Below are 23,875 nucleotides of genomic sequence, written 5' to 3'. Positions count from 1 at the left end.
TCGATACCCAACATGAAGTTTATGGTGGACAAAGCAGACTTTGCACAAGGTTCTTTCTGAAGGTACTTTCGTTTCCCTCTTTCATTCTATCAACATTCTCCACTTCCCCTCATTTCAGCTATCATCTGCAATAATTAAAAATTGACTGGAATGAAGTTTCGGGGTAATACGGGTCCCCAATGCTGGGTTAAGGACTTGTGGCTGCAAGCCCTGGGGTTTATCAGGTAGGTACTCATGTTGGGATAGAATCTGACTGTCAGGACGGAAGCAGGATCGCCCGTCTGACAGCATCTCATTCACAAATACCACCCAGGTCTCCTGTCGGCGGACTTGGACAAACATCGCATATGTAGGACTCACAATGGACCACTGAGTGCCTTGGTTCATGGATCGGTTCCGGGTTCGACTTTAGAAAAGTCAAACAAATGGCCTCGCATGTTGCCTTAATGTTTTTAGAGTGTTATGTCCTGTGTTGTCTCAGGTGGAGGTCCGGCATGATGCTGACACCACGTAACGTGTGTTTCTATAGTGTTTAAGGTTTAAATTGCCTGAAAGGACAATGTGCCAAACCCTGAGAAGGCTAAAATAAAAAAAGAAATAATTAGTAGGAGCATTTCTAATTCAATACATTTGTTTGTTTTTCCAACAGTGTCGCCGGAAGACCAAGCCATGTCAGGCAAGTGTTCTTTGTGTATTGTTGGTGCCTTTTATAAGGTGGTGGTGCCTTTTCCAGCTCGTTCTATGTTGAATTCGCTCAAACTTTCAGGTGGACAGAGCAAAATAGACAAAATAAAACTTCAGATTGGTCAGTAAGTCGTCATGAAAATATGTGATTTAATAAAATGAATATATTATATAAAATGACACACTTTCCTTCCGCTGTGGGTTTTGCTAGAGAAAGTTCAATAAGCTGAACGCGTGATGTCAGGCTTCACATGCGAGAGTTCATTCCTGGGCCGAGGAAATGGATATGACTCTTCGCCAAGACTTCTCATACTTCGAGGTCCCTTACCAGAGGAAGACTGCGGTCACATTGAAGGTACGCTTAGGCAAGTAAAATGGAAGCGCCTGCGTGCCCAAGCGTGCCTGGAGAAACAAAATTAGTGAATGTATGTTTGAAACTATTGGTGGCGCGGCGAAGGTATTCAAACGTGTTTACACTGGAAGCAAGTTACAAGCACAAGCTCGCCGATCAAATAAATCTGTTTTCTCTAGCACGCTTGTCTATGACGTGATATTTGTCGCTGTTTTTGTGAATGATTTTTTTCCGCAATTGATGTTGAAATACTAATAGCATACATACGAGGCGCGTCCGTAAAGTAAATTTCCCGCTCGTCCCACAGCTAGCAAACCATACATTGCGCGAAGCGACTGCGTGTACGCGATAGAATAATGTCCTGGCATGGCGCATGCGCTAGCGGAACTTCCCGAGTGCTCTCAGTAGCTTCGTTGCATTGGTTGAAGATGGACGTTCCTATTCCAGCTCCCGCCGAGTGTGAAGTGCGGTCAGCGATAAAGTTTTTGAATGCACAGGGCATAGCGCCGATTGAAACTGATCGTCAGCTGTGCCAGGTCTATGGGCAAGCAGATGGTGCGTTGCTGCTGTAGACAATTTTCAACAGGACGCCAAAATGTGCATGACGAGGAGCGCAGTGGGAGGCCAACCATCATGACAGACGACCTTGTGGAGCAACGCACCATCTGCTTGCTCATGACGTTAGGCCCATAGACCTGGCACAGCTGAGATCAATTTCAATCGGCGCTATGCCCTGTGCATTCAAAAACTTTATCACTGACCGCACTTCACACATGGCGGGAGCTGGAATAGGAACGTCCATCTTCAACCAATGCAACGAAGCTACTGAGAGCACTCGGGAAGTTCCGCTAGAGCATGCGCCATGCCAGGACATTACTCTATCACGCGAGTGGGAAAGCTACATTCGGAAGTTCGAATGCTTTGATATTTTTGGTGTAACTTTTTCAAGTATGTAATAAAATGTTTCTGGCATCATTCTAAAATAATTAAAGAATATCTCTAGCTGTTTAAGAAGATCGGGAAATTTTTTTTATATTCTCCATCTTCCTCCCTGTCCCTAAAATATTCGTCTACCCATTCATCCCTTAATGCATCCTCACCTATCATTAAAAACTTCAACACTCCATTTTCTAACACTAAATGCTCTTCATCCGAGGAATCCATTTCAACAACTACCGGTAGACTGGAAGTGGAAGCGGTTACTTGCGTCCAATGTGACCATACTTCCAGAGCAAGCTTCTAGGCACGCTTGGGCACGCAGGCTCTTCCATTTTAGTTGCCCTAGCGTGCCTCCAATGTGACTGCAGCCGAGAAAATGCGCTGGTTCTTGATTTTGATCATTTAGTCCCTCCTTGCAGCTTAAAATAGAAAATGGAATCCTATCTCTATATTCAAAGCCACTTTATTTTGACTACTACAGTACTACTGTCCGACCGAGTGTTTATGTCGCGTCCCGGTTCCCCCCCGCCCGTTTCTGCTCGCCCCTCTGTAAAGACTAGTAACGGAGTTGTTATTCTTTTTCCTGAAAATATTTGCAGTACGGAATTAGAATTCTAAATTGCTCAACTATTGAAAATAAATAATGTTAGCCACACTGTAATTCGTGATATTGTACGTGACGTTCCACTAATTTATAACATAAATATTAACTCTTAAAGCACTCTAACGCATTGCAGTTGTAACGTCGTGTATAAAATAACCTTGTAATTATAATATTGAGGATTATTGCAGCTTTAACTAAATAAATTACTTAATTTAATAGTTCACGATTTCAATTACATCGTAACTGCGGTAAAATCAATATTCACTTGGTTAATCCAATCCAAGCCAGTAATTTCTCAGACAAGTGGTGAGATAATTAATTATTTAATGACCCTTCGAAAACAGCAGCCAAAATCAATAAGCCAATGATGTAGCAGTAATGGGACGGTTATTGAATTGAAACGACAGAAAATGCCTAATATTCTGAAAAACCTGCCATCTAATACTTTTAAAAAGAAATCTCATAGAATCTCCTGGCGGCCGAACCTGATAAATGCTGTCAGCAAACAACTGGGAGTCAGACAGTTGCAATAAAATTATCTTCTGCTAAGAACTTGATACAGAGGATTTCCATTCACGTACTATCAAGTGATTCCGTGAACGGAACAAGTAAGATTTATATTGTAGATAAGTAACAGCCCTCCTTATATAGGGTCATCATTTTATTTTTACTTCAATTTTTATTGTACCTGAGTTTTTTAAAGTACTTCACTCCCACCCCTTCTACTAACGAAGTTCCATCTGTCCTCCACACAGAATCAAGGCCGCATATAGTAAACAGCACTGAGTTAGTGAGTATAGTACGTTCCAGAAATATGTTCGCGTTTTCCAGTGACGAAAGAGCTTTCAATATTGAATCATATTTTCGCACAGGTACTGTCCGTTTGCCTACGTCGCATCCCGATTTCCCCCACCTGCTTCTGCTAGCCCCTTTGTAAAAGCTGGGCTGTCTTAGCTCTTTTCAGAAAACATTAATTTCTGTTAGGAATTGGACGTTTACGTAATATTATGCAACAGTTTAATATAACTTAAATAAAAAGGCCTCGTTAAGTAATTAACTGTCACGTGATCCTCCCCCCCCCTTTCTACATAACCACTTGGACGGACAGTAGACAGCATGTCTGAGTAATTTTATATCTGTGCGGGTCGGGCAGAAGTGAAGATTGAATTTACAGTACGTAAGGTACTCTTTTATAGAGTAGGTACAGAATTATTTCAACATGGGTTACTAGTACGAAGGATGAAACTGGTAATTGGAATTAGATGCAATAGTCTATAGTGCGATAATATGCACAAAAGAACTGAAGCCTGTATCGAAATGAACGGCCACCATTTTCAAAAATGTGTTTAAATATCCATATTATTATTATTTTTCAATTTATCTTCATTCTCTATATTGTACGCTAATGTGCTGTAGACAGTATAATATACACTGCATAATGAATACGTTCGCATGGATAACTCAGTTCGTGAGTAAAGCAATGTTTCTTAATACAGTAGGTACTGTATTTTGATTAAACAAAAACCTAATGAAAATTATCGAACTCAAAATCGCGATATTTCCTAGTTTACGTAAATGGATGAACTACTTTTCTTCCCTCCTATACCTAGTAAAGTTATTTGTTTGTGTTTTGCGCCAGTATCATCGAGCTACAGTCGTGGAAGGGGGTAGCAAACTGTGTTTCCGGTTCTCTAAAGGTATAGCCAGGTTAATATTAAAAATGTTAGTAAAAATAAAATGATGTCTCTGTACTTATCAATATAGGCTACAATAAGCATAACGACGGTCACTACCCACCTACAATATAAACAGTAGATACCTACTTATCGGACCAATTCTAACATGTCTATTAAAGCAAGATTTAGTCAGACACGGTTGTATTTTGATTTATTATCGTTATACGTACTACTTCCAAAGAGTGCTTTTGTGATAATTTTAATAACTTACTTCTTTAACGTAAAGTTACGTGAAAAGTTTATCATCCTTCGTAGACAAGTCATACAGATTACGTATGGTTACCCAGGAACTCTACCAACTGAGTTACACAGGAACTCTACCAGACCCTGACTCAATATCTCCCTTTATATCCAGACTTCAAAGTGGGTTGACAACCGTTAACCGTGAATCGGAGTCTGGTTGAGCTCCTGGGTAGCTCAGTTGGTAGAGCCTTGGTGCGTTTAGCTAAAGGTCCCGGGTTCGATATCCGGCCTCGGAACAATTTTTCCCCTTGAAATTGTTCAAATCAGCTTCACAGGGAGCTATATCTGAAAGCTAGATTTGCATAATACACGTCACTGTTTGTTAACAGAAAACCACAATTCAAGTCACACAGAGTTTGTGTGCACTCAATGTTGGTTGCTTGACAGTTGTCAGCCCACTTTGAGGTCTGTGGATATAAAGGGAGAAATAGAGTCGGGGTCGGGTAGAGTTCCTGGGTAGCTCAGTTTGTAGAGCCTTGGTGCGTTTAGCCAAAGGTCCCTGGTTCGATATTTCGGCCTCGGAACAATTTTTCCCCTTGAAATTGTTCAAATCGGCTTCACAGGGAGCTATACCTGAAAGCTAGATTTGCATAATACACGTCACTGTTGTTAACAGAAAACCACAATTCAAGTCACACAAAGTTTGTGTGCACTCAATGTTGGTTGCTTGACAGTTGTCAGCCCACTTTGAGGTCTGTGGGTATAAAGGGAGAAATAGAGTCGGGGTCTGGTAGAGTTCCTGGGTAGCTCAGTTGGTAGAGCCTTGGTGCGTTTAGCCAAAGATCCCGGGTTCGATATCCGGCCTCGGAACAATTTTTCCCCTTGAAATTGTTCAAATCAGCTTCACAGGGAGCTATACCTGAAAGCTAGATTTTCATAATACACGTCACTGTTTGTTAACAGAAAAGATCCCGGGTTCGATACCCGGTCCCAGAACAACAAAGAAAACATTTTCGGAACAGTCACATTGTTGCAGTGCTCAGAAGTAATCTCCTCCAACATGAATAACCTCCACACCTCAGGGAGACGACGGATGACTTCCACAGCGTCTTGTTGTACTAATCTTCGAACAGACTGCTCTACTACTGCTGTAATTGCCTGTATGGTTCTAAAGCGAATTCCTCTAAGTGGTAATTTCATTTTCGGGAAAAGGTCAAAATCACATGGAGTCGTATCTGGAGAGTATGGAGGGTGCTCCAGAACTTCCCAGTTCCATCTGCGAAGAGAGCTATGTGCGAGCGAACACCATCATATAGCACAATAGGATGAGAATTCAGGAGATTTGGACGTTTTGGTTGTAAATGGTGTTCCAGAAAGTAACTGTACTTTGCACCATTCACACGATTTCCGGCAGGAACTGATTGAGTGAGAAGGATTCAGTCAAAATCATAACCAACAACGATGTTCTTCCAGCAGCGCTTTTACTTGTCGATTACGGTCTGCCAGCTCCACGTTTTTTATGACCATCTTCCCTTCCGCTGCGAAATGCATGCGCCCACCTTGCCATGGTACGATATGGTGAATTCTCTCTACCACAAGCTTCCAATAATGCAGTATGGCATTGTCGAGCATTCTTGTCTCTTGCAATCTGGATTTCAATTAAGCATCTTTGTACTTATTTTCTAAACATTTTAGAGCACTACAGATAAGTCTACAAATTAAACTCACTACAAACATTTTATAAATGAGGATATTGTCTTCAAACTCACAGATAACACACATCAGATGCTCTTCTTTCCCATTGTTATCATCATATTTAGCGATAAGTCGCTAAATCTAGGGAATTTTGAATCAGTCTCGGCGACAAATTTTGTAAAATACGATTAGCGACTTTTCTGCTGATTTTTATATTCTTCCACTTTTTCCTTTCTTTTAAGTTAAAATATTCAACTGAAGTCATGCACTTTTTAGTTTTAGAAGAAGCATGGGTGCATGACTGAGTCGTCTAATGATTCATACGTGAAAGCCCTGATCTCATATATTTGTGATCAGTGATCAGGGGTGAAAGATGCTGATTCAATGATTCTCACAGGTTAGATCTCTCTCTCAATGCTACTGCTCCAACACCCATAAACGGCGGCAACTTTGATTGTCACGTGACGAGCCTTGAGCTCCAACTAATTCTTGGTTCTTCCTCGCAACGTGGAGATTTTACACTCCGAACCGACTTGCGGCAGTTGAGTTTTGCTGGTTTTAATATATTAGATTTAAAAAATGTTAGGTTTCACAAAAAAATGGTCAAACGCTTGGGTGAAAATTTCCACACTTACAATTTGCCAGAAAGTGTAGTGTCAATAATTGGATCACGTGCAGTATATTCACAATCAGCTGTTCCCACACCTTCCACCTCAACATCACAGCCGTCAACAACACAACCAGACTCCGCAGAAGAGGGTGACGACGAGGAAATTATATTTAGTGATATTTATTATTAATTTTAGCGACATTTCTGGGGATTTTTTAACAAACTTTAGAGAAATATAGCCAGTGGCGTAGCGTCAATGTAAGCTAAAAAGCTTAGCTTCCCCAGTTAATAATAATTTCATAATAAACCTGCATTTTATGGACAAAATTATTTATTAATTTTAATAGAATTTATATTTACGCGTTAAATATTGTGATGCGGCAGCTCAGGATGATTTGTGATGCAGCAGTAAACAAGAAGCCTGCACACACCAGCTTCCAAGCAGACTGGTTTCTTCTGTGTAATCCACCCCGCAGATCTTCCATCCCTTTCTAACTGAACTACCCTAGTCGCAAGGCTCCCAAGAAGCTAGCTTCGACATTTAAAATAAGTAGTTTCCGAGTTGTCCCTTTTCATCAGTTGTGTTCAGTTGAAGTGTTAGTGTGCATTGTGGCTGATATAATAAATAATGAGCCAAATAACAGTTCCTGACACTAATTTACTTGAATTTTTTAGGACAATTGTATTATCAAGACTGACTTACGAACAAAAGTGTGATTTAAAAAAGAAATGACGAGTCCCTTGCTGTCAATGAAGGACACAACCAAAAGACAGACGCATACTTACGTAATGATACTAATATTGTGATTTCTCTAAGTATGACAAGGAGTGAGCTAATGTTATACTTATACGTGACTATTTGTTAAGAGATATGTGTAAACTGTGAAATCATATTTTACTACGTATCATTCGAGGTGATGCCTTATTGGTGTTACTTACGATGTTCTAACCAATCTTCGACTGCTGACTTGACATTGACTACTATTTATTTTAAGACTGTATTTTTATAATACGTTTTCTCATATTGCATGAAAGACAACTTGAGTTAGCTTCCCCTGCTCAAAATTTCATGCTACGCCACTGGATATAGCTACTTTTTGTTGAAAAGTTAGCGAGATTGTAGGGTGATATGTTGGCAACTGTGTTATCAGCTTGCATCATTTACCGCTGATAGCGCCACATATACAAACATTGTTGCCACTAATTATTATTGAATGACCCATGTATTACAAAGCACTGAATCGAACCGCCTTCATAGCTCACAGCTAGAATGTCTTGCGCTATTATGACAGACATAAAGAAAAATAATAGGCATTAAAATAAGCGTAAATATAGAAGTTAAATTAAATGACCATTCCATTGTGTGTACACAGAAATAATAACAACGGGATAAGCCTGCATCCAGTGAACGTGTAGGAATTGAACATTTTCCCCTATTGTAAGTGTAATCGTATCAATTATCTCTTCTTTGTTAGAGGAAAGTGACTATATGGTGTAACGACGCTATTGTAACTGCGAAATTCAAAGAATTTATTTACATTTACCTGCAGAGGATTATATTGGATTAACATTCTGCGGTCCCAACAACGAACTGAGCTGAAATCATCTGTTGCTCTGTTATGTGTGTTCTGTCCACCTGAAATGTAGCGTTGCTTTTCACTAACAATGACTGTATTGTTCGGTGTCGGTGTTTGGCATGTCATGTGTTATGTGTCATTTTGTATGTACTGACAAATGAAATTCCTGAAATAACATTTGGAAAACAGCCAGCATGAAGAATGCCTTATGTGTAACACTCATTCCATGTCTCTCAAATCATGAGTGCTAACGTATTTTGCAGATAAAACCTAACAACAACGACTATGGTTTCTTAATTTAGCACATTTGACAAACTATGATGTTATACTTTCTACGGAATAATGGCTAGAAATCTATTCGGAATTTATTTCCATTCAGTTTTGGAGCTATGAACTTTTGGATGTCTTTCAAGTGTATGTCTTGCATTTGGACATCAATATGCTTATAAACAGTGTTGCCAATTCAGCGGTTTTCCCGCTAAATCTAGCTTTTTTTGGATACCCATCTCGCGGGTAAAATTATATTATCCCGCTTAGCGGGAATATTAGCGGCTTTTAATCTTTAAAATTTCTGAAATAAAATTCATATTAGCATTATAAGCGGCCTTCATAATTACGTTTAATTCATTCAGTGTGTGTTCTGTGAAATAATGGATGTGTTAATGTTGTGATAATTCCATATTATATAATACGTTACCGTTAAGGAATATGTACACCCACAAAACGCAAAAAATGATGAAAAATTAGAATTTTCAAAATATAACTATTTTAATAGAGAATTTTCTCCCCTTTAATTTGATATAAGAATTTCCGATTTATGCCTTATGTTTTTCAGATAAGTCCCATATTCCAAAATGCTGCGTCATCAGCCACGGTCACTTAGGCTACTTTTGGAGTGATCTTCGTAGCAGTCAATCCCCTCGTCCAGCATTGCTTGCAAAATAAACTTCTTTCTAGTCCAGAAATAGATGCATAGATACCTGGGCATGATCATTAGATTGAAAAAAACTTTTTTACATAATGAAGTAATTTATAATCTTTTACTGTTAGTCATAAAACTGTAAATTTGTGTGTCAGTGATGTTGTACGTCATTTTAATAAGAGTCAAAAAGTAGAAATTACAATTCTGAGGAGGATGGGCATAAACCCTGGGACAAACACCATCGCAGGATTTGTTGCATCAATGGAAATAGGGACAAAAATGCCAAAAAAAACATTCAAAACCTGAATTTAAAACAAGGCGGAGGTATTTGAGAGGCAGAAAGAAGCTGAAACTGGACCGACATGAAGCTGCTTAACGGGTGACATATGATGATGGAGTCTTCTAGGCTCTGAAAGTTTGTGGCTCATTTCCTGTAAATAGTAATTTTACAATATTTGATTCTTTCAAACATGATATCTCAGCCAAATATGGTGATACCAAGAAGATATTGGTGTCATATTGAAGCTTGAAATGTCCCACAGTGCCTGACAATGAGTAAAATAACATTAATATAATTAATAATTATCTATGGATTTTTTACTTGAGTTATGCAGCATAAAATATTATTGTAAGTAACATATATGGTAATATTTAATTAATGTAAATGAAAATAAAAAATAGCTCTATGTCAGGCACTAAAGAATAGTTTTAGCTATAAAACAGTGAAAAAAAACTGTGGCTCTATCTTCAAAATTGCATGAGCTATCATGTTTCAAGTTGCATGTCAAAATTATAAACAAAATAATTTTTAAAAACAATTTAGACATAATTTCAAGGGATCTGTTCACTTCATTCTCTTTCTGGTACCATTCTCAATTGTATAAAACTTTTACAGAGCAAAATTATACAAAACAAAATTTTTTTGTATGTAAAGGTGTACATATACCTTAAAACCCGAATCCGTCAAAACCGTTTCAACTAGTAAAAACTAGTTTAAGCAAATAAAGATAGAAAGTGAGTTTTCGTATAATCTAAAATCATTGTCAGGTTAGGTTTGGTTTGTTTAGGTTTTTGTTTGGTAAAAGCCTAAAAAAAACCTATACAAACCAAACCTAATCTGTCGTTGATTCTAGATCTTACGAAAATTCGTTTTCTATCTATCTATATTTTAAAATTACTTTTTGCTAGTTGAATCAGGTTTTGTCGGATTTTGGGTTTTAACGGTAACATATTATATAGTGCAATAAGAATTTAAATATGTTGTGTCTGTGATAAAAGTGTTCAAAATTGCTTTATAGCGCCACATTGGACATGAAAAAAGTGTGTAATATTCGTTACATTGACGGGTGGATGCTCTATCTTGACCATTATTATTATTATTATTATTATTATTATTATTATTATTATTATTATTATTATTATTATTATTATTGAATAATAAGTATACATTAAAATCTAGAGATATTTGCTAGAAAATCGCGGGTTTTCGAAAGTCATCTAGCGGGATTATACGAACAACTGTTGGCAACACTGCTTATAAAATAGCTAAATTTTAACTGTAAATATTAGTAAATATTCAGATTTTTATCGTATGTCATGAATTAAAATCTGGTACTCTTGGGAAATGTAAGCTAAACGGAGTCCAGCTTAGTAATATGTTAACATTTGGCTTCCATAATATTGAACCATGCAATGAATTGTTTCTTATAAAATATAGGGTTGTTATCAAGGTTCGAATAAAGTAGCTGTACCAGGATAGGCTTTAAAGCTGTATACGATAGGGCCGTAGGCGGAGTTATGGAGGAACATGGGGGGCACTGTCCCTCCCCAAACTTGTCTGAACTCTTTTTTTTTCCTATTAACATTAGAAAATATTGAATGCAAAAGACTTTTCTTGCTTTTGTTTATGATTAAGTTTCTGTGCTTAAATTGACCAATTAATGTCTTCAGATCATGTGTCTAGACTATAATATTTATTTTAAATTTCTGAATGTAAAAGAATTTCTATATCTCGTTTGAGGAATGGAAGCACTGTAATGTTTCTTTTGTAATAGCCTGTACTCCTGTATCAGAAATCTGCAGCGGCCATCTACTGAATAAGGTGTTAGTGAAAAAAATACCATAGTCCCATGTTAAAGGAGTGGAAATTTTCAGTAGTTTTCATAAAACAACCATAGTTCAAAGATTTTTTTGTGAAAACAGCCATTTTCCATGAAGATAGTACGATGGTAGCATTTACAAATAATATCCCATTCATAAACAATAGCAAGAAAAGTCTTTTGAATTCAATATTTTGTAATGTTAATAGAAAAAAAAAGAATTCAGACAAATTTGGGGGGGGGCAGTGCCCCCACATACCCTCCCATAACTCTGTCTATGGTTATGCCCTATTATAATTTGTAGTAAACCTACAGTTGAAGCCCTATACAACTCGGTCCGAAGCATCGTGGATATGGATGTAACACTGTAAGAAACATGCACCCCAAAAATACTTTTATTAAAAGATCATATTCCGGTATACTGTACCACGGTCAAGCTATAACAGGAGAGTAAGTAAATGATATCCCCCGTAACCTCGTTATATGGGGATTCTATGGTTTTGCTTTGTCCCCCCAAGGAAACGGTTCTCTCTCCTCCTAAGGATAGGGCCTTGACTTGCTTCAGACTAAGTAAACATTAACCCCTTCCACTAGCTAAAATTCTACCTGCTAGGAAAAGATCTCCTCACCCCCTAGCTGAAACATCAGTGAATGAACAGTACAGTCGATAGGAACTGCATATACGTCGTCACTTCTGTCGGCTGGGAGACACGCGACAACTAGTTCATGTTTGTAAACAAAATGTAAGGACCAAGGATGCCTATCCTGATACAGTTACTTTATCCGAACCTATGAATGAAATTAATGTAATTTCTAAACAATTCGAGCAATCAGTATCAACTAAGAGGCTATAGAATGGGTGAAGAATGAGATTTAGTTATTTCTTCCTAAAACAAATCCTTCCATTGCTATGACGTAACAATTAAGCTTCGAAAAATAAACAAAAGTTTGTTTGTCAATAGGCTGGTTTATTATACATATCGTCCAAATTTGAGAAAATGGTTTTAAAACTTCAGACAATAATTAATTTGAATAATTTGGTGGAAACTTTATTGTCGAATTAAGAATATTTTGAACAAAAATGTGTCTGAGAGACCGTTGTGCCATAATTTCTTATCGTCTATCAATTAAGAATTTTGAATAAACTGGTTCAGTTTATGATAACATGAATTCGATAAGATCAAAAATTAGTAATATTCCGATTGCAATATTTTTTATGAAACCCGCTATCAGTCAAGCAAACGTTTGCAAATGTCATTACGGCACCGTTTGGAAAATTTTACGCAAATTCTGAAAATGCTTCCTTATAAATTGCAAATGATTAATGAATTAGAGGTAGCTGATTATGAAAAGATATATAACTTTTCATTACATAATTAACTCAGATGTAAATTTAACCTTAATAGTTATTTCGAAGACTTCGGACAGATGAAGTTCACACTTTACTCTCAATGATGGAACCAATGATCGAAAATGGAAAACAAACAATTCACTTTCGCAGGCTAAATCCCACTTTTAGTGCATTCTATAGCTTCGTAGTTCAACGTTATTGCTCAATTGAAGGGTTCAGAGCCATAGTGGACCAAGCGCCATTTATTAAAAACGGAAAAAAAAAACAAGGGTTAAAGTTAAGTGAATACCATAATTTAATTAAGATTGACATATCATTGAGTTTTAATATGTATACTTACTTTCTATATGTTTCCATTGAATTATAGTAATAACTTCATTTTAACCCTTGTTTTCTACGGTTTCAGTAAATGGCGCTTAGCCCACTATGGTTCTGAACCCTTCAATTTGTTTGGAAGTTGTATTGATTTAAACTATTCTAGTTACTTCATAATAACCCTATATGCGACAACGTGTGGTTCTGAAAATAAACCATAAACTTTGTGTATTATTGTGCTCTACAAGTTCTTTGTTAATTTACATCTACAGTATTCTTCTCATATTTTAAATAAAGCAAGAGACCGTTCTGTACCAATTTTACATCAACGGTTACATGATCATAAAGCGCATGTAAGCTAATATTGGTTGTGATGAAGATGATGTTCGAAGGAACTTATATTCATCTTCTTCTTCTTCTTCTTCGTCTTCTTCTTCTTCAGTCCCTTCTGCTGCTAAGCGCCGGGTTCGCCTCTCTCCGTCCATTTCATCCATTTTTCCCGGTCTCTACACATTCTCTTCATCTCTACCATTGTTTTTCCTTTCTGTTGGCCTATTCTTTCTATTGTATCCTCCCATTTAATCCTTGGTCTTCCTCTTCTCTTTCTTCCTTCCACTCTCATTTCCATCACCTGTTTAACCTTCCTTTCTTCTCCCATACGATATACATGCCCAAACCATTTCAATTGCCTTTCATTAATCACCTCTGTTAATGCTTTTCTCAGTTTAACTTCTTCTCTTATCCTGTCATTCCTTATCCTATCTCTTCTGGTCTTTCCTACAGTTCTAAGATATTTCATTTCCACTGCTGTTAATTTACTTCGGTGTTTATCTAAGAGTGGTAAGCTTTCGGTACTATATTGTATTATAGGTTTAATTATTGAATTATATATCTGTATTTTTGTCTTAGTGGTTATTTCTTTTTTCCCAACTATTGTATTACTTATATGATAGTATGCTGATGTTGCTTTCTTTACCCTGTTCAGTACTTCTTGATCTACTCTTCCATCACTAGTTATTATTGTTCCTAAATATTTAAAACTTTCCACTCTCTCCAGGTTTTGTCCTTCATATTCAATGTTAAATTCTCTTTCCTGTCTATCTTCCTTAGAGATCCACATTACTTTACTCTTGTTGACATTAATCCGCATCCCTTTTCTCATTAACTCTTCGTTCCATTCCATCAGCATGAGTTGTAGCCTTTCAGGTGTTTCTGCTATTAATGCTATATCATCCGCATAGGAACTTATTCTCATAATTTTATTAATTACGATCTTTTGATGTGTGGTAGAAGAAATAAGTTTCCTTACTGCAAACAGTTTGATATATCTAATATAGGTATTGTAATATTCTAATTTCTTTCAAAGCAGGGATTAGTATTTAATTTATTCATTATAACAATTTTTTTCACAGGTGGAGATGTGTGGGTCTTAGTCATTAAGGATGCTAAACCAAATGACTCTGGCATCTATGTTTGTGAAGTTAACAGCAGCCCAATACTTAGGTCCTTTCATAAACTTAGTGGTGAGTATAAGTATTTATTTTTAATATTAAAATTTTAGTCTAACCATTTCAATCCTTAATCTATATTCACTCAGTATATATTTCATTTCTCCCATTTAATTAATAATAACCTAAACTTTTATTTTAATTTAATGAGTATGCTCCAAAGTGTATAACTCATATTTAGAGCGCTATACAAAAATACATACATAATTATGTTGTACAATATAATAAAAGATGTCATAAAAAGTACAATCATGGAAAACATACAATATCAAAAGAATTAAAGAAAGAAAGTAAATAAGAACAAGCATAAGGTAATATGAATTTTTGGGTAGAAAGACGAAAAGGTTTCAAACCATCAAATAAATAAATCAACTGAGAATAAGAATTCTTAAAACATCGGGAATTTGGTAAAACTTTGTATTCTAAAAGAAGTTGGTTAAAAGTTATTATTAAAAAAATATAATCCCTTTCGTTCCATAAGTTACTGACAAGGGAAGGGTTTCGGCTCGAACAGGAATTTCGTATCCAAAATTTCTATACAGGCCCATCTTTACATCTCTGTAAAGCTCCCAAAAGCATTCGTTTGTGTAATGTGTGGTTTATCTGCTAGTGCACTGTACAAGTTGAGGGGTGGGGAGAGCACTGCACAAGTTAAGGGGATGGGACACCTTACCCGTAAGCCTAGCCTAGCCTAGAAGCCATTGTGAGTGTTAAAATCTATAAAGCCCATTTAAGAACATTTTTCTCCAACGTTCTGTCTGAAAATATTGCAGCTAATGAAAAATGTACACTGTTGTGTGAGTCATTGAATGCGCACAAGGACGCAGTCTTAATAAATTAATCATTCCAAGGCTAGGACATGAAATGTATGATCATTCCACCTAAAAAACTAAATATATCCAGCCTCTGAATATCTATTTCCTTAGACAATACAAAATATATGCTCTGAGGATAACAGATTGCATAAGGACTCTTGCTGAGAATCCAGAACTTAACTTGGGAAATCGAGTGTTTATAATGAAAATGCACTCTGTTATTCATAACCAGTTGTCTGCTCCAGTATACCGCCCTATGCTTCAGTATTCCTGGCAGTCAGCTGGTTACGTGAATCGTGAACAAGTCTCGGGCTTCAAAAATGTAATTCAGGTGGCATTTGATTTTTCAGCACTGGAGTATGGTTCACATGATTGTTCAGGTGTTGCTTCTGCGTTTTATGCTCTGTTTCATGCATTTTATAGAGAATCCTCATGTACATTTTTAAAGAATTGTTTTGACCAATACCAACCAAACGGAGAGTTACACAAATCAATGCTTTTACGGTCTTCATCACCATTGTGAGGTAAGCGTCTGTACAAATTTTTGACCAAAAATTCCTGTTCGAGCCGAAACCCTTCCCTTGTGAGTCATGCTGAGAAATAAAATATATTTTCTTTTTTCTTGTAGAATAAGTGTGTATACATGGTGAGTCATAAATATGTTTGGAAAACGCGTAAGAGTGCTCCTGGATAAAAAAAATAAGAACAATTCCTTATATGAAAATTTGATGGAAAATAGTGACTTTTGTTTTCATAATATTGAGATTAGGACATATGTTTATATGACATTTTTTTCCTCAGAATGTCTTCAGAAAGTGACGGTAAATCCTCGTGATTCACCCTGTATAATAGAAGAAGAAGGAAGAACAATATACTACATGAGCAAAATCTAGAAAAGTCTTACAATTGTCAACTGACCATATCTTGTGGGATGGACAATCAATAATATTAACTATCATCTTAAATTAAAGCGTTATTTTGAACACACTTTTCTAAAAGAAGAACTTATTTCGTTTTGAAAATAAAGTCCAGTATATTTAATTTTCCGTTTTGAAAATAATGTCTAGTATAAGGTTAACTTCAAAGCCTCTTAAATCATTATTATCAATTTCCGATCTAGTGAGTGCTTCAAAATACATTCTAAACTATAATATCGAAAACTGTAAAGTGGTAAAATTTCATGCATTCACTTGAGAAGTTGCTGTAGACATAGTCTTACTCCATACATACTCCGAAATTAGACGATACGTATGAACATGGATGGGCAACTCGTGCTCCCGAATTGCTAAAAAAAACCTTGAAAGAGAGAAGACAGACGGAGCCAGCCGCAGCAGTTACAAGTTGTTTGTAGTTTCGCTGCAAAAGCCACGGTGCGCTCTGGCGGCTCATGCAGGTGATCGTGATATCTAGTCCATGATTTGAATTTCAGAATGACGCATGGTACAATAATTATAGTAGTTTTAGACCGACTATACCTGAACACATAACAAAATTATATTATTTTCTAGCTTTGTAAATTAGTTTAATACTGGAAACACAAACTGAATACAACCTTTTCAAGATACAACAAATATAGCTGCAACACTTATTTATTATTGCACTATTTGTTAATATTTCCTATTATATGTCTTATTTGAAACGTAGAACGCTAGAATTTACGTCTTTATACATTAAAGAGTACTCCTCTGTTCTCAGAAAGGTAATAGTCTGTATTCGCAAACAATAACAAATTCAAGGAAGTATTTTTTACATGTCATGGCAGATAAAATAAACTTACTTCTGAGCTCTTTCTTTACTTTGAGAGCTTTTACACTTCTTTCTTGTATTAAAATCTGCCTCAAGCACATACAGTATATATAGAAGCAGAGAGTATATTTGGAAATTCTGACTTAGGCAACATTACGGACAGTTCGATTCCTGATTTCGCTGGAATCTGAGTGGCGTGCTGTTCTGTAGATTTATTAATTCAAGCTATAAATTTTCAGGATTTTCTATCGGCATAAGCCAAAACGATTTCAGAAAAATTTCGATTCCTTGATAATTGTCACTATTTCTCCAAACTTAGCAGTGAATTCTGCTGCAGGTCTTGAAGAAAGGTCTTATATTTGATAAGAAGATTTTCTTATCACTCTTCAAGCTAGTTTATAGTCAAAGAAAGTGAAGTTGTCTATGTTCTACATGATACTACCACATTTCAAATTTATCCATAAATGTTCTTAGCTAGTCGATCATATGTCGTGCAATTCTGTAACTCGCACGCACAACGTGCTAACGATATTTGATATCAGTCTCACCTTGTTGATATCTCATTTTTACCTTTAGCTGTTCTAAAGCAGATGCAGACAGTATTTCTTTACTAAAACATTTACTGTTTATTTGTAACATAAAATGTCATGCGTAAGAAAGTGTAATACAGACGTGGACAAATTATTAGACTAAATTGATCATATATGCAACGAAGCTGTATTTATCGGTATAAATAATGAACAAAAATGTATTTTGCACAGAAATAATGAATAGAAAATTGAGTCTTCAGGTCACTAATATTTTGTGAACATTCCCTTATTCTTTATTAACACGCTGATTTTGTCAGGGATGCTGGAAACCAAAGTTTGACACTTTCTTTGAATATCAGCATCATTTAGCCAGATATCAGACAGTGTTTCAATGATTCTATGTTTTGTTGTAAGCCTCTTTTTGTTCACTTTCTTCTTCAGTATAGATCACAGATTTTCAATTTCGTTCATGTCCGGTCTTCTTGCAGGCCATGGAAGAATATATTTTGCAGTATATAAAGTTAAAACACACAGTAGTACCAACATAGCCAGAAAAAATATTCTTAACGTTTGGAAAAATATACCAGAAGATGTAAACAATCATATTTACAACAATAGAGACTTCATGAATTATATTGATACTTGTTATGACGAATTATATTATGTTTCCAAGAAAATGTTTCAGTATAATAATTTGTCCACGTCTGTAGAATACAAGCTTTAACTCTCTTCTTAATAAAAAAAATTCTCATTTTACTCGTAACTAAAGGGAAATGATCTGGGAATTATATTGTTTTTCACTTAAAACGAGCCGCCACTTACTGCAGACGCGATCGAACTTGTGTTTTGAAAGAACCGCACACAGACAGTACAGCTAGTACAGAGTCCGTTCTACCTGCATTGAGATTGTGTTGACACTTTGAGAGCACGAGTTGCCCACCCATGCGTATGAACGTTTTAAATCTATCAAGTACCTACAAAACCGAAACTAACATTTTTAAGTTATTATTAGGCCTACGCATTTCCTCAAGCTCTTGTTTTTGTCAGCATTTCAGTGGAAAGCTAATATAGCACTAACGCACTCAAACTCTTCTAGGAATGTTCTACTTGCAGTCCAATACGTACCCCAAATACTCTACCTGCTGTGCTGCGATATGAGAACATTATACGCTTCTTGTCCCAAAGGAACATATGAGCAAGCCATTCCACAAAAAAACACTTTACAGATTTACGTGTTATAAAGTGAAGTACATACGTGAGACGGAGATATATCCAGCATATTCAAAGGTTATTAAAACTAAACATGTTTGACCATGTCGGTGTGCTCGTCAACTGGAAAAAGATACACTTTGAATGTCGTTGAAACTTCAACAGACCGTAAATTAATGCATTTAAAATCTCCAGTACAACAATGTTTCTTCAGCAGATTTATTTTTCTTGTATAAAGTGTGGTCACATTTTTATTTTATCTTATGCGAAGTCGTTATCATCATCATCAGCATCATCATCATTATTATTTCCATTTCAGAAGCATTAACAGCAGTAGTCACACGTTAAATCGTTCCGTTAATTTTGCTACAAATAATTGACAGTTTGACCTTAGTTCCGAAGAGTTTGACGTAAATACTAATAACCAAACTGAATTTTAAGCGATGAAATACTATAAAGTAGCCCTGGGCATAAAGGGGAAAGGAAAAGGAAAGGAGATACCCACGCCCATGCCCTTTTCGCTTACACCGTTTTAGAAAAAAAAACACAGTAAGGTACAGTGCATCAGTGGTGGATTTTTGGGCGACCAGCGAAAGCCGAGAGCTATGATGTATGCCTTATACAATCCGTCACTGAGCATGTTTACTTATCTATCTACTCGTATCGGCCCGAAACATAGCCGGGGAAGGTGGAGTGTGGAGTAAGGGGTAGTCTGCAGTGACTTGATTGAGTTATTAACGCCCAGGCCTGCTATAAAGAGTTTATAAATTACCCCTTTTATTTTGTAATACCAACATACACTTTACAGTTGAATATGTCACTTAAATCTATATTAGTTATACTTAAAATAAATCTAAACTAACTAATAATTGATCTATAGGTTAACAACTAGAAAAACTCCGTTGTAGGAGGTTACTCAACCTTACCGCTGTGCTGGAGGCGGAGTCGGAGTTTCTCCTCCATTAATCTGAACCATGTCGCTCCTGATTCACAAGTCATCTGACGCATCACTGCTATCAGTACGCTCTACTATTGGCTGACAATTAGGAAGCAGGAGGTGAATAGTATGTTCTGTCACTCTTTAAGATTGACGCATGCGCAGACCAACGGAGTTTTGTAAGTTGTTTCCCTTTAACTAAAATTTAGTTACGAAGTTTATACGTTTTAATCGTCAGGGTGGCTCAGTGTTAGAGCTCTGGGCTTATAAACTATGGAGCCCAGGCTTAAATCCCGTTCTACTCTGATTTATAACTTGGGTTGAGCAAGCTCGTGGCCCAGGCAAAACAGGGATTTTCTCTGGGTACTCCGATTTCTCTGTAACATCCCAACATTTCTGCATCATCATCATCATCCATCACGAGTGTAATATGACTCCACCGACTGTGGTGCACTCTGGATATTCTCTGACGAACTAAGTGGTCTACGCTTCTCGGCACCAGCGACATCTGTGAGCCTACTTGTAGAGTCAGGGCGAATAACGACAAGTTGAGGGCCCTGCCATTGGACAAAAAAAGAAAATTTATTCCCTTTAAGTCTTCAACACTTCTTACAATCGCCATGCCAGTGCATCTGGATCTGGTACCTGTAATCTTTTTATTCCTGCAATTAATTTTAATGCATTTTGACTCTCGCGGTATTGTTTCTTACGCTGTCCTCCAGATTCTTTAGTCTTATTTGGGATTGTCTGTTCATTTCCTGCTATTTCCTGTCTTCTCCGCTTTCTGTACTTCCTCATGTAGGTATGCTGCATTTCGATCTTTCTTGTCATCAAGTTCAACCATGACGTTACAGAAATATGTGATGATATTTTAGCTGTTCAATGTGTACTAAATGGAAGTCAGCTACAATAGTAATGCTGTAACCTTGACGTTCCTTCAGCCTGCCTTACTAATAAACCGTGTATAGTTTTTATACGCGACTTATGCAGCGTTGAGACAGAAAATGTTACTAATAAACCGTGCATAAGCGATGGATGTATAAACAGTCTGTAACTTTACAATGGGAATTGCTTTGCAGCAGTTATATAGTACATAACTGCTGCAAAGCTTAAACAAGGGGTTTCATGTATATAATATATACATGGAACCCCTTGTTTAAGCGTTGTATATAGAGATAAAATGGCCGCCCCTCTAACAGCTGTTCGTATCGACTGTCATTTTATGATGATGGATGCCTTGTAACCACAGAAGAACACACCAAAGAGCACAGAATAAGTAGAATAATATTGCTTTAGCGTGTACTCTTTGACCAAAATATAGTGTTGTAATCATCAAAGCCAGTTGTACTATCGATACTTTAACACATCACATTAGAGCGCTCTACCGGATGCAATAGAGAACCTAAGATATTCTATTACCTTTCGTAACGAAGTAATGACGAAACTATGACGTAGCTGTGTTAACAGCTAAACTGTTATACACGACGTATGTAGTGATTATTAGTAAGGAATTTACACAAGACTTATAAACGAGCTACTCTTTATATAAGTATAAGACAGTTAAACGTCTGTATATAGAGTTTTTATTAGTAAGACCGGTCCATACTGCGTAACACAAAACCTTTCCACGGTCGATCTAAGAAAATATAGGCCTACAAACTGCGACTATTTTCTCGGCAGCCTCATTCGATTTGTAACAATAAAAAGCCAACGGCATTTACCTGAGCGAAACCTTTTTTTTTTATGTTTAATATTGGTCGACCAGCAAACTTGCTATACAGACCACTGTTAAATTATGGAATATCACATGCAGAATATCATGCTGAGGTTGGCTCTAAAGGCTCCTCTAATTAATTTAAATTAATTAATTGAACATTTTTGTGAATTATGTGAACAAAAATATGATGATTTTCTGTGTTAAATTATGAAGAGTCGTCAGTATCACTAAGAATGATGTCTTGAGGGAGTTTCCTTTTAAGTCGAGATGGCTGACAAGATCTTGATCCAGTGTTATATGTCACAGCTCCAGGAACACCAGGAAGTTGAGCAAAACTTGTTTCCTGGCGAACACTCTGTAGTTATTGAATTTTGCTCTTCCGAAGAGAATGTCAACATTTATGTTAAACCACAATAAAAGCATGTAACATTATGTTTGTTTGCAGTATTATCAAGAGCGTTGTTGCCACCAGACAACATGACAGACCCGATGCTGTATGACAGCCAGAAAGGACCTTTGGGGCGCAATCACAATTACACCGACTGCTGTATAAACAGTAACGTTTCCTCATCATGTTTCGGCTTTTGTAACATCCAAAGCATTCTAGAAGGCAACACTGGGCAGGACCCTGAGAACTGTGAAGTGGACTTCCCGGCAATTGTTAAATGTATGGCTGGTAAGTGAATGAATATAATTCTTGTTTGTAGTTGTAGTTTTTAATTAAAACTTACCTATAATGCAATATGAATATTCTGTAAGCCCTGTATATTTTACTTGAAGCTGTTTACTCACCAAACTGGCGTGCGTGCATGCACAAATTAAAAAATTTGCCTTAAGCAAATTAATATCATCTAAAAATGAACCGAGGTAACTGCCGTTGATCAGTAATGTTACTGAGTACACTTATTTTTTTTTTACTTATTTCTTTTTTATGTTTTATTTTGTGTTTATTTTTATTATTATGTAATGAAATGAAATGATTAGCTTAAAAATGTCCCGTTAAGGGTAAAGGCCTCCTCCTATAGAGGGAGAGCTCTATTTGTCTCACGCGGTGAGCTACTCCGCGTAAGAGTGGAATTGTTCACTTGGTTCACATTCTGCACAGTTTGGTATTGTTCGCTTGTTTCTGCCGCACTGGTTTTAGTCGCTGTTCACTTGTCTTCTTATGTTTTTCCAGTCTTCCCTATGTCTTGCTCTGCTTGACCAATGGCTTCCTACTCGTTTACTGAAGAGGTCGGCCCATCTTCGTCTTGGTCTTCCGGGTGATCTCTTGCCAATGCGGGGATCCCATAGTGTGACTTTCTGCGTCCATCTTCCGTCTCTAAGTCGTGCAACATGGTCTCCCCACTTCCATTTGCTGTTGGTGGCTTGCAGTGCTGGATCTTTAATTGCTGCCATCTTTTGTAGCACTTCGTTTGGAACTCTGTCCCTCAGTGATAAGCCTAGTATCTTTCTCAGCATCTTTCTTTGGCATATTTGGAGAATGTTAGGAAGTTTGTCAGTGAGAGACCATGTCTGACACCATATAACAGTACAGGAGTTACGCAGGTCTCCAATATTTCTACTCTGAGTTTCTTGCTGAGTGTTCCCTCCAGTACGATGAACTTGAGACTCCAGAATGCCTTCCACGCGAGAGAATTCCTTCGTTTTATTTCCTTCTCTGTCTTCTGGTGAAAGGAGACTAGCTGTCCTAGGTATAAGTATTCAGGTACGTATTGTAGTTCTGCACCATCAATTATTATGGGTGACTCCGGCCCGTTCGACATTACTTGTGTCTTGGTCATATTCATCAGGAAGTTACTTAATTGAAGAATAGATAAAGATTTTCCGGATAGAAATTTGATTTAATCTCCCAATAGAACTAATAATAACACAAAATAATTGGTAGCTTTCACAGTAGCTCGTTTGCCTGCTAATCCGAGGCTGTGTTCAGGCATTGATTCGAATCCCGCTTAGACTAACTACCTGGTTTGAATTTTCCCGTGGTTTTCTCCAACTGTAAGGCGAATGTCAGGTAATTCCATAGCGAATTTTCGGTCTCATCTCGCAAAATAGCATCTCTCCACCACATATTTTATCAACACTAAATAATCTCGCAGTTAATACAGTGCCGTTAATAACCAACTTAAATAAAAATAAAAAGTGACAGATTCACAGAATCCCGATGATTGCGAGAATACGTCTTTGTTTTGTTTTCATGTTGCTGTTGTGTTTTTTTATCAGGGATATGACTTTTATTGTTTAATATTTCATTTACTTGATTATTGATTACTAAGGATATGACTTAATCTTTTTAAATAAAATGTAAACAATTAAGATAAATATATGTATTATTTCACTTACCCA

General features: G+C 36.8%; 1 protein-coding gene across 3 annotated transcripts in view; it reads left to right on the top strand.

Moving 5' to 3' along the window:
- Positions 1-23,875, top strand: part of LOC138700266 (Ig-like and fibronectin type-III domain-containing protein 1) — a 1,344,471-nt gene that overhangs the window by 1,276,664 nt on the left and 43,932 nt on the right. For 2 of the 3 annotated variants that reach the window (XM_069826763.1, XM_069826764.1), the window contains 3 exons: positions 650-676; positions 14,480-14,590; positions 21,975-22,205. In XM_069826763.1, coding sequence (XP_069682864.1) covers positions 650-676; positions 14,480-14,590; positions 21,975-22,205 — 369 coding nt within the window. The remainder of the gene's footprint in view (positions 1-649; positions 677-14,479; positions 14,591-21,974; positions 22,206-23,875) is intronic. The other variant, XM_069826766.1, reaches the window with a different exon arrangement.

The sequence above is a fragment of the Periplaneta americana genome, chromosome 5 (genome assembly GCF_040183065.1).
Source record: "Periplaneta americana isolate PAMFEO1 chromosome 5, P.americana_PAMFEO1_priV1, whole genome shotgun sequence".
Taxonomy (NCBI): Eukaryota; Metazoa; Arthropoda; class Insecta; order Blattodea; family Blattidae; genus Periplaneta; species Periplaneta americana.
The sequence above is the reverse complement of the archived record's forward strand: the minus strand, read 5'-3'. Positions and strand labels throughout refer to the sequence as shown.